General features: G+C 34.7%; 1 protein-coding gene and 1 long non-coding RNA gene across 2 annotated transcripts; both read right to left on the reverse strand.

The window, feature by feature from the left end:
* Nucleotides 1–356: 356 nt before the first annotated feature.
* LOC306887106 (26S proteasome regulatory subunit 6B-like) lies at nt 357–8,888 on the reverse strand. Its single transcript, XM_079444618.1, has 11 exons — nt 8,817–8,888; nt 7,643–7,741; nt 7,324–7,510; nt 6,588–6,734; nt 6,364–6,473; nt 6,200–6,293; nt 5,875–6,042; nt 5,412–5,488; nt 2,593–2,761; nt 2,022–2,077; nt 357–1,897 (listed from the first exon to the last, which is right to left on the reverse strand). Exons 1-11 carry the CDS (start codon nt 8,850–8,852, stop codon nt 1,784–1,786), a joined length of 1,257 nt encoding a protein of 418 aa, XP_079300744.1. The 5' UTR covers nt 8,853–8,888; the 3' UTR covers nt 357–1,783.
* Nucleotides 8,889–11,022: 2,134 nt separating this feature from the next.
* On the reverse strand, nt 11,023–11,839 carry LOC306887903. The gene is made up of 3 exons (XR_013785705.1): nt 11,684–11,839; nt 11,558–11,602; nt 11,023–11,092 (listed from the first exon to the last, which is right to left on the reverse strand). It is a non-coding gene; the product is annotated as an uncharacterized lncRNA (long non-coding RNA).
* Nucleotides 11,840–12,222: the final 383 nt, after the last annotated feature.

Genomic DNA, 12,222 nt, shown 5'->3' on the forward strand with positions numbered 1-12,222 from the left:
GTGGGGAAACATGTTTCGTTTCACCCTCTATAAATCTGTCCTAAAGTTTGATATTGCTTACAATCTCTGCTTCAAATAAAATCTACTCATCCATAAACAATGCAAACTAACGCAAAAGAGCACTATTTCAACCCACTGTAGGTTGCAACATTAAGAACACTGATATTTTAAACTTGGACGCATGAATATATTGTAATAATTAACAATATTCTTCTTTTAAATTATTATCATGACATTCCTCCTCATGACTCCACCCAGAACAAGCCTTATGTCAAAGATGTACTGTACACAAACAGAAACTGGTCATTTAACAACCAATAACAGGACCAGAAACCATCAGTCAGACATGAAATATTAAGCAACTTCTTTACTTCAAAACTGAGTTTGTCCTGTAAATCCTTTATGTTTTAAACAAAACAGAACCTTCAAACTTGATGATTGGTGGACAGATGTTTACTTACTAAATATATTAGTCTGTGACAAAATGACATCAGCAAATTAATATAGTGGCCTGAACATCATCTGAACTATAGAGATCTATAAAATAACTTATAGATCATTCAATATCATTCCTGTCAGTCAAAATAAGGTGCAAATAAAGTCTCTGTCACGGTCAAAGTCCAAAACACATACATATTAATTGGACATTAAGTGCAGGTAAGATCATAATCCAACTATATAATCACTGGTAACTGATGAACTGATTGATAAACTGATGAAAATGACAGCATACAATAAATAAAGCTGTGCAGCAGGAGTGAGCCTAAAGGACAGTAACTCCAAATAACTAGGTGAGATTATTATTTTTAAATTGCATTTACTAAAATACACCTAAATGTTTAAGCTGTTTCATAAGTGATATTAAAGATCAGTTTTGTAGTTAGGGGCATAGGCAGCGGCACAAGAGATAATCTTTAACAGATCTGTCCTAAAACCGTCCAAACCGGTTGTCTTTCAGACAAACCTGAATTACAAGACAATGGTGGGTTGATTAGTCTACAATTCGCAATCATATATGCTGAGACACAATGTATATCACTGATAAGTGCACAACACTTAAGAGTCTAGGCACATTTTATTTACTACCAAACTCCATCTTGTGGTGAAAGTTTAGTACTAAAATTCTTGTGAATCAAAACAAGTGAGTCATCACTGAAGAGGTTTGGTTTGAAATAAATGTTTCATTGCATTCTCAGAAACGTCAGGTGACTGTTTATATGCAGTGCTGGGTAGTAACTAATTATATATAATCTGGATTACACAAGATTACGGACAAGATTTTATTTGTTCCTACTGATTGAATTGAACAGACCAAATCTTGAGAAATAAAAAGAGCATTTACTCGGGTATTTTTCATCTGTCTTGACAGACATGAATTGACATTAATGTGTCCTTTATCAACAATTACCTTTTGACAAGAAGCAAGCAGCAATAGATGCAGGGTTAAATTTGTTTAGTTGTTAAATATCAGCATCCTGTTCATTTCTTTGCAGAAACGCACAGAAACCTTTATCTGCCAGCATACATTAGGGTTGTTATCAAAAACATCTTTATTTAGAGTTATGGAAAAAATTTTAATGGTTCTTTGAGGAGTCATTAAACAGAATACATAAAATGCTCACCAGATGTACATGTTTGTTTTTCCATCCATATTTTATATAATAAACCCTGAAGATTTAAATCAAGGTTCAAGTTTTATATCCTCAATATTACACTGTACGTACAAATACAGGCTGAAACAAACAGGGTAAAAGCTAATGCCGATATCTAGTCGAGGCATATTCTACTTGTAGAACTCGTGTTCCTGCTCGTCTTTCTTGATGACAGTCTTGTAAGCCTTCTCAAAGTCCTTAGCCAGCACAATGTAACGGTTTTCACGCACAGCCAGCATACCAGCCTATAGACAAAACAAGTAACATGATTAATCATAACAGAAAAACATGTTTAAAGAAATTCTCATCACAAACAAATATATAAGAATTTTTTTTTATGAATATACTATACTGTCTGTTCTAACTCACCTCCTGGCAAATGGAGTTGATATCTGCACCAGAGATCTTGTCAGGCCTGGCCACATCTGCATTTTGGTTAAGGACAATTGTAAAACATTTATTTGGTCTTGAAAGTCTGGTATAACAGTCTTCTAAATGAAGCTGCTGTAAAAATATTTTTGAAAGTGTCTCATGCTCACCAAAGCTGCATTTCTTTCATACAGTAATAATGTGAAGAATTACTGAAATTTTAAAAATGAATTATTCTTGTAATGGTAAATCTGAATATTCTAACATGCTGATTTAGGTTCAAGAAACATTTGTTAAAAGTCATCAAAACTTCCCAGGATTTGACACCAAAATCATAAAACGTCTTGACTTTTGATTCATTTAATGCATCTGTGCTGAACAAATATACGAATTTATTTGAAAAACTTTTTTTAAATGAGAATATACTTTTTTGTGGCGGTGTTAATACTGTTTGTTCCTCTATGATTAATGCCTTGCACTTTCCTCCTTGCAAGTAACTTTAAAAAATATTTATACTCCGAATGAATAATTGTAATCATAATGAGAAAAAATTCATGTAGGGTCAGGATACAGTCCTCCAGGTCAACCTCCTCTGAGAGGTTCATCTTGCTGGTGATGGTGGAGAACACCAGGCGTTTCTGTCGCCGGTCAGGAAGAGGAAACTCAATCTTACGGTCCAGTCTACCTGGGCGCAGCAGAGCTGGATCCAGTGTGTCAGCCCTGTTGGTGGCCATGATAACCTATCATTGAAAAAAAAAAAAGAAACATTGTCAACAATAGCTGAAACGCCTTTAAAGCAGAACAGGAGGAGAAGTGCAACATAATACACAAAATCACAGAAAAGAAAAACAAGAAATAATAGCCAAGGGGAACCAACATGGCAGCAACATGACGTGTCCATTCAACATTCTGCAATTTCTTTATTAAACAGCCTCAAACTGAATGAATACATAAAATCACTGTAAACAACATCACATACAACAGAAAAAACATGGAAATCAAGATGTCGCCAATGCTGAGTCTGCTAATCACCAAGCTAGCATGACATGCGAAGGTAAAGAAGTCAGCACAAATATCAACAAATCAAGAGAGTAACATTAGGAGTGCAATCACAAGTATGAGAGAAGGCTTTTCAGTCAAATTTACAGGATCCCCTCAGCCATACAGGAGGTTAAACAAGTCAAGGAACTTTTTAACAGACGGTCCACGGTGGAACAACGTATCAGTGACAGAAGATCAGGTGTCCGTACTGCGAAATATTGTAGACAATTTTCAACAACAGGTGAAACTTCAAAGGAAAATCAGAGCAGTCGCATTAATGTGTTAATTAATTGTCGGTCTCCCTGAGGATGCGGAGGGCTCAGATACGGTGGGATTCCTCGAGAGATGGCTGCTTGAGGCAATGGGACAGGAGTATTTTACCAACCTGATTACCACTGAAAGAGCTAACCGCCTACAGGATCAAGACGAAACACTCCCTGAATATTCACGCTCTTCTTGAATTCAAGGATAAAGACCAAGTGCTCCAAATCGCGTGGGCTAAAGGCAAGGTAACAGAATGAATGCGAATTAAAACATTTTTTTTACAAGAAATCGCACGAAGGGACACATCTGAAAAGACAAAAATACATCGAAGTGAAGCAAGCTCTTAAAGCCATGGACATCCGATACGTAACAATCTTGAAGCTGTGTGCATGAAGCTGCGCATCATGCACACAGAACGAGATTGCATATTTGAGAGCCCAGATGAGGTGGAAAATTTCATTTGCAGTCCTTCAATCAGGAAGGCCGAATAAGGGGAAAGAAACTGTCACGTAACAAATAATTTTTCTTTCTTTTCTCTTTTGGGAGTGATAATGTATTTAGAGTGAAATAGGACTGATTGACTCAAAGACTTGACCAGTGGAACTCAGTACGGTTGTGGTCAGTGACTTCTAATTATCTCTATCATTTTTCAGTTATTTTCTTTATTATAATTCACAGAATATATTTTGAATCTGAGACAAGCTGATTGCTCTTGGATATTTCAGTTGTTGCTATAGGCTGTTGTATAATTTCTAATATTTTCAGCCGTTTATTTGTGGGAGCATATGATGGTAGAGAACATACTCATGATTCGTGCTATGTTGCTCCTTACAATACGATCAGTGACACAAAGCATTGAATCTTTAGTTTTTGTTAAGGCGGCTAAAGTGCTGGCAAGTTCAGGACTGGCAAATGTGTATGGACCTAATACAGATTGTCCTAGTTTTTTTGCTAAATTATTTCTTCTACTGTTTTCTTAACCAGGAAAATTTCTAACTGCTGGAGACGTTAACTGCACATTATCTCCTAGCCTTGACTGCTCAACAGCTTTAGACACAATACACATACAGAACATATTCATGCTGTTCCACAGTGACGAAGGGTCATTCTCATATTGACTATTTTTATTTCTAATGAGCTCTTTCCAAGAGTAACATTATGTCAGTATGATTCTATATTTATGTCAGATCATGGTCCAGTTTCTTTAGCTTATAAATCAATAAGTGACATGAATGAAACTCGTTGCTGGCACCTGAAATGGTTAAATGATCCGGATTTTATAAAAGTTACTGGAGTAGAGATGGATAATTTTTTTAAAAGAAAATAAAAATTAAATATCAGCAACTGTAAGGTGGGAAGCCTTCAAAGCATATATCAGAGGTCAGATAATATGTCATCTGCTCAAAAACTAAAACTTAAATTGGAATTAAATTTATTAGAAAAAGAAATCAAGCTTGCAGAAGAAAAGGCTTATTTAGACACTTCAAATACTATACAGCATTAACATCTAAACTTAAAGCTCAATACAATACCCACTCTATAACAAAAGCTGAAAACAGCTTAAGATAAAACAATCTTTCTACAAACACGAAGAAAAGTCAGGAAAATTATTAGGATGGCAAATAAAACAAATGGACACAGAAAAAGCCATTAATAGTATTCAAACTTTAAATGGGGAAATAACATCTAATCCTTTAGAGAAAAATAATGCATTTGCTAGAGTTTAAGTCTGAGTCAGCAAATTTCACAGGAGGCCAAGTTCAACTTCTTAATGTTCTCCAGCTTCCATGCATATCAGAAGAAGAGAAACATTTCGACTATATATTAGAGTCAAATCTTGGACACTATATTAAAGCTGAAGAAAGGCAAATCAGCTGGCCCTGACGATCTGCCAACTGAGATATAAAAGCTTTTTTAAAAACAAATTGGTTGGTCTTCTTAAGGAAACGTATACAGAATCATTTCAAAACGGTTATTTACCACCCACGTTGAGAAGTGTGTTAATTTCACATTATTTTCCATGTCTTTTTTCCAATAAAAGCATGTTTAAATAAAAAAATAACAACCAAAATGTTTTTTTCTAACCTTCACGTTCACATTCTGGTCGAACCCATCCATTTGATTGAGCAGCTCAAGCAGGATTCTTTGCACTTCTCTATCAGCTACAAATATAGAAACAGAAAAATAATGAGTAAACAAAACTCATTCAAACAAAAACTGTCTCCGTCAGAACATCATGAAATGAAGCATGATGACTGAAAGATGACAATTTAGCTTTTTTGTGTGATATGTAAACTACCGTTCAAAGGTTTGGGGTCAGTAAGATTTAATGTCTCTCATGCTCAACAAGGCTGTGTTTATTTGATCAAAATACAGTGAAATATTATTACAGTTTAAAATAACCCTTTTACATTTCAAAATGTAATTTATTCCTGAGACTGCAAAGCCAGATTTTCAGCAGCCATTACTCCAGTCTTTATCAATGCTTATATATATATATATATATATATATATATATATATATATATATATATATAGGGATGCATACCTCCAGTCTGTGCATCAAAACGCTTGGTAGCAATCGCATCAATCTCATCGATAAAGATAATGGCTGGGGCATTCTCTTTGGCCAGTCGAAAGACATCTCGCACCATGCGTGGACCCTCTCCGAGATACTTCTGCACAAACTCAGATCCCACCACACGAATAAAGGCCGCTATAGAAAATTAAAACACAATAAGAAGTTGTAATATAACCATGGTGCTTCTGATCTAGTCATTTACTTCCATCCATGTTCAGGAATAAACTTCAAAGCTCAATAAATCAAATTTGAGCATATAGGCTGAAACGCCTTTAACCACACTTGAGCCTACCTGTGGTATGGTGAGCCACAGCTTTTGCCAACATAGTCTTTCCACAGCCAGGTGGGCCATACATGAGCACTCCTCTGGGTGGGTCAATACCAATCTGAGAACAGAAGCAGAATGTGAGTGGACAACCAAGACTGCTATACAGGCACTTGCATGCACAGACTCACCTGTTTATAGAGCTCAAAATGTGTGAGAGGGAGCTCCACAGCCTCACTGACTTCCTGTTTCTGGATGTCCATTCCTCCTATGTCTGCGTACATCACATCTGGCTTCTGATCTGGGGTCAAATAGAGAGGAAACACATTAAAAGTGACAACAATAAATCTGGAGCAAGGGTTTTTCAGAAATAAGGTGCAATCTAGACCCCTAATACAGGATAACCAAAGAATACCTGAAGTGAGCATCATGATGCTGCTGTCAGCTTCTGGAGGCAGAACATCCACCAGAGCATTGCTGTGCTTGTGCAGAGCAACAGAGGCATTGGGCTTCAGCAGCTCTCTGTCAATTGTGCTCAGAATCCGAACATAGTAATTGGAGCCTGAAGGAATCAAAAACGCACAGTATTATTGACAATGTAGTTTTAAATAATAAACATTTACTAATTTCAAATGCACATTTAAGCATGGGGCATGATCTTATCCAAAGAAACGTACAGTGTTATATAAACATACGTTATATTTGACGGTTTTGAAAATTCAGAAATTAGAGTAGATTGATAATTCTGTAATCATAAATCAGTTTATGATTAAAACAAGAACGAATATCTGCCAATGGTGTCAGAAAAATCAGCTTAATTCAAAGGGAAAACCAGTTTTTACACCTCACCGACATATCTTTTCTTGTTTTAAGCATAAACATAATTTTGTTCAGTTTCTCAGAAAATCATATTTCATATCTTCATTTTGCATCTCAAGTAAATGTATTTTGATTTAAGGATGTTTATATATTTGAACTGGAAAACATAAATACTGAAAACTAAAACAATTTTTGCCGTGCATGCAACATTTAATGGCATGACTTCCTGAATGTGATCATTTCTGCTAGGTCCTTTCTAGACCTTAATTTAAGAAAAGGAATTAAGACCTTTTTAAGACTCGCAGAAACCCTATACTGATCAGTCCTCTTACCTGTGGTTGAGCCCACAATAGCAGTATTCTGGTCTACTGCTTCCAGGAACTGCCCAATAACCAGAGGGATGCTCTGTATCCTCTTCACCTCCTCTTGGGCATGAAGAAACTCCTTTTTCAGATTCTTCTGTTCATCTTTAATGTACTCCTCCTGCACCTCCAGAAACTCCAGCTCCTGCTGCAATTTCTAAAGTGTGGAAGTGATTACATGTCAACAAGTGTGGTAGAGTTAATATTCAGTGGTCAATACTGTGATAGACTAGTTGCATGTCAATCAAACATTTTTAAAAAATAAATAACACCTCACAAATATACACACCTTGTATCTACTGTAAAGGTCCTCCAGATCTTCTGGTTCAGGAGCCAAGAAAGACAAGCCGGTCTGGGGCCTTGAATTCAGCATGGCCGGCACATCATCCTGTAGAGAGAAAAAGATCACAAATATGTAGATGTAAGACAAGATTTACTGAACGCACATTAACTCTACAAGCCAAGAACTTCAAAATAAAAATAATATTATTCAAATATTACAAAACATCTTACCGTAATAACACAATTTACATTAATTACAATTAAAAAAATATTATACACATTATAGCACATCATAACTAATGCATATTCAAGCAGCTACTCTGCTGTATTATTTATATAATTATAGTGCTGTCAAATGATTAATCGCATCCAAAATAAAAGTTTTTGCTTACATAATATATGTCTACTGTGTACATTTATTATGTATATATATATATATATATATAAATACAAACACATGCATGTACACATTTAAGAAAAATATGTTATATTTATATTTAATATAAAATATAAGAATATGAATACATCATAAATGTAAATATTTTCAAAATATATACTGTATGTGTGTGCATTTATATATTCATAAAATATATACAGTACACATGCATTTATAATGTAAAGAAAACCAATTTTGGATGCGATTAATCGTTTGACAGCACTAAATTATACATATTCAGATTTTAATGTACACTACCGTTCTGTTAAGCGTTATATAAAGCTTCTTAATAAATTCTCTTATAAAAAAGATAACGTTACTAAAGACAAATGTTTTTAAACAAAATGTTAAAAGACAACCACAGATGACAAAGCAATGCTAAGCAATAGCATAACTGACGACTGTTGTAAATATGTTTAGAAATTTGTTCAAAGAGGTCATATACAACTCAAACATGATGAAATATAAAGTTTTAAACTTGGCATATTAGCAATGATCGCTATTCTTCTGTAAATTCTCGCGAGCACACATGCTAACGTTAGCCGCTGTCAGAGAATGGCATGACTGAGCATTTGCAGCGAGCTGAATGAATCGGCATCTTTTCACCGTTTATTGTACGCTTTAGACAAGAGTTCAAGTGTACGTACGTTTTACGTATATAGACTAGAACCTTTTAAAGATAATAACAGTGTGTACGCCACCTCTCTCTTTGTAAAACTCTTAAAATCACAACATAACATCTCACCTGAGGTTTCTCAACCAGCACTCCGCCGTCCTCCATGTTTGATTGCAGCAGCTGACGTCACGTCGTGAAGCCCCGCAAATATTCACCGGGTCCTAAAGACCGCCTTTTCATTATTAAGCAGCGCGACTGTTTTCAACATTTATAATAAGACATTTTTTCTTGAGCACCAAATCTGGAGTAGCCTTAGGCCTAATGGCTGCTGAAAATTGAGTTTTGCCATTACAGGAATAAACTGCTTGCTTATTTATTTATTTAAAATAGACTACATTTATTTTAAATACTAGCATAGTGTAATAATATTTCACAATAGTATTGTTTTTACTGTATGCAATCTGAGTGAGCATGAAATATTTCTTTCAAAAACATTTAAAATCTTACCAATCTCAAACTTTTGAACTGTACCCAGTTTATTATATTATTATATTATTATTGCCACAGCCATATCACCCTGCAGCCCAAGACTGGTTGCCCACTGAAGCTAAGCAGGGTTGAGCCTGGTCAGTACCTGGATGGGAGACCTCCTGGGAAAACTAGGTTGCTGTTGGAAGCAAGTAGAGGTAACTGCAGGCTGGAGCAATGGGCGTGCCGTAAGGTCGGAAAGGAATGGGGCGTGCCGTAAGGTCTTTACAATTGGACGCATAAAAGCATCCTGATCCGCACAAAAGCGAGCCATAAACTTAATCACTATTGGCCAACAAATAATTATACAAGACCAAATACATTTCTTTCACTGTAAAAATAGCAATAATGATATTGAGAATACATTCAAAAGTACGTTACCTTAGAAACCTTCTGTATGGCGCGGATTACATGACGTCATCACCACCGCGACTTTTTTAGGATCAATCATTAAAAAACATTCATACTGTTTGTGATAAATGCACTTTTTGTAACACAACATTTGAAGATATTGAACATTTATTTTTGTTTTGCCCTTTTTCTATTTCTTTTTGGACTGACTTTAAAATAGATATGACATACAAATGTGTCTTAATTTAGAACCTCATGACATTTTACTTTGTTTCCAAAACCCATATTTTTCTGAAAAACAAAATTACATAATTAAATTATTTTGGCAAAGTTTTTTATTCATAAGACAAAAATAACTCAAAAGAAACCCTCCTATATTACCTTTTATAACACTGATCTCACAGTACACTTTGAAACCATTTCAAACATGAGATCACAAAACAAAAAGTTTTTGAAAATATCTATAACTCTTGATATGAACTTTTATTTTTGTATTTATTTGTATTATGTTCATTTTATACTTCAGTTGTTATTGTTATTCTCTGGTTTACACATTTTGAGCTGTATTTACAATGTATTCATCTTGTTTTTTTATTGCATTATACTTGAAATGTCTGTACATGAACTAAATAAAATAAAATCATTAAAAACAAATTATTTTAAAGATAAAAATGTCTCCTGACACTATTAAAGTCATACTAGTTTTGTACTTTCATTTTAAGTACATACAAACTAAAAGTAAATGTTATTTTTATAATAATGGTACAGCAAATGTTGCTGTATAAAGGCATACATATACATACGTTTGATCAAACACTCACCATATAATTATAAAATGAAGTAAAAATGAACACCATTTTATCCAAAAAACATTTATTTTGTTGTCATCTTTACAATACATTTTTTGAAACGTCAATTGAATTTGTCATCAAAGGCTTGTGTTCCAAGTCAAAACTCATTCCTTCACTGATTCATACTGTAGTAGCAGTCCATAGAACAGAAGCCATCAAACTCTTTGTCTGAATAGAACGCAGTGAAGACCCCCTTCTTTCCACTGCCGCAATATCCAGTGGTGTTTTTGTAGAGGAACCCACAGGCATCACACCTGGTGAGCTTAAACGCCACCCTATATTCCTCCCTCACATCCGGATTGACTGACTTCCAGTCAACGATACCTACAAGATAAAATAAAAAATATATTTTTAATGCAAAAAATTAATTTAAGATATTAGCTTAACTTGTTCATTTCATAAAGTAATACTTATACAAACTGTCCAGCCAGGCAAAGTGATCTTTTTTAAGAAAACCTGGATGGTGGACTGTTTCATTAAACTTTTTGCACACTAGTGACAGAGTGTGAAAGGCTTTGTCTCCTTCTTCATAAACAACATCAAGAAGAATGTGACTGAGGATTTTTATTAAATATTTTTAAGTTATATTTCAAACTGTTTAACATACCAGTTTTGACTTCACATGGGCCTTCAACCTCAGCATCTTTCCTGTCCCTTTTCCAATCTGTAGGAGACCTAGAGAGAGAGAGAGAGAGAAAGAGAGAAAGAGAGAGAAGAGAGAGAGAGAGAGAGAGAGAGAGAGAGAGAGAGAGAGAGAGAGAGAGAGAGAGAGAGAGAGAGAGAGAGAGAGAGAGAAAGAGAGAAAGAGAGAAAGAGAGAGAGAGAGAAAGAGAAAAAAGAAAGAAAAAAGAAAGAAAAAAGAAAGAAAGAAAGAAAGAAAGAGAAAAAGAGAGAGAGAGAGAGAGAAAGAAAGAAAGAAAGAAAGAAAGAAAGAAAGAAAGAAAGAAATTACAAAATGCTAAAATGTCATTACTTTAAAGTTATATTAGAATTTCTTCAAGTCTTCAAGTAGCAGTACACACCACCATTTCTTTATTCTTGACATGTTAGTCTTGAAAAAAAAAATACTACAATGTTTAAAATTATGTTTTTATACTGGCTTGCAAAACAAATGTGTCGAACAACGATCTGAAGACTCACCTCTGAAAAGTCAAAAGCCACCCCCAGAGAAATGTACAGGCCATACTGAAATTCAAAGGCTACTTGTTTAGGCCTTTTTTTTTTATTTGGTTTCTAAATTAAACTGATGTTACTGTCCAAACTCACCATGAGCACAAAGACTCCAAAATTATTGGAGAAATGCTGCATTGGAATCTCCTGGATTAGGTTTGCAAGCAAATCAAGAAATGGAAAAAAGTAAGCAAGCAGTGGAAGCAAAAGTGCTTGCTTTTTCTGCATTCCAAGTGGCAGTCAAAGATGATCAAATCTATAAGAATAATAAACAAACAAAAAAAAACAATTTAAAATAGGAAAATTCATATATAAAGCAAAACATGTTTGACATAAGTTTCCAATTATGATATGTAACATCACCGTTCACATTATTATCTATAACCTTAAGTTATCTGTAAGGTAACAGGCATGCATATATCACAACTGAACTTATACTGACGTTCATGACGAACCGCGCTAAGTCTGTGGCTTTGCAAATGACTATGTATCTTGTGTATTTCAGGTCTAAAAACTCTGATTGCACAAAACGGACATCGATATAAATTGCCGACTCTGAAGTCTTCAATGCAAACGCAGTCATTGCTTCGTCTCACTGTAATATGTGTCTGTCAATAAAAATTAAATAATTACCA

This window comes from Barbus barbus, assembly GCF_936440315.1.
Source record: "Barbus barbus genome assembly, chromosome: 21".
Classification (NCBI taxonomy): Eukaryota; Metazoa; Chordata; class Actinopteri; order Cypriniformes; family Cyprinidae; genus Barbus; species Barbus barbus.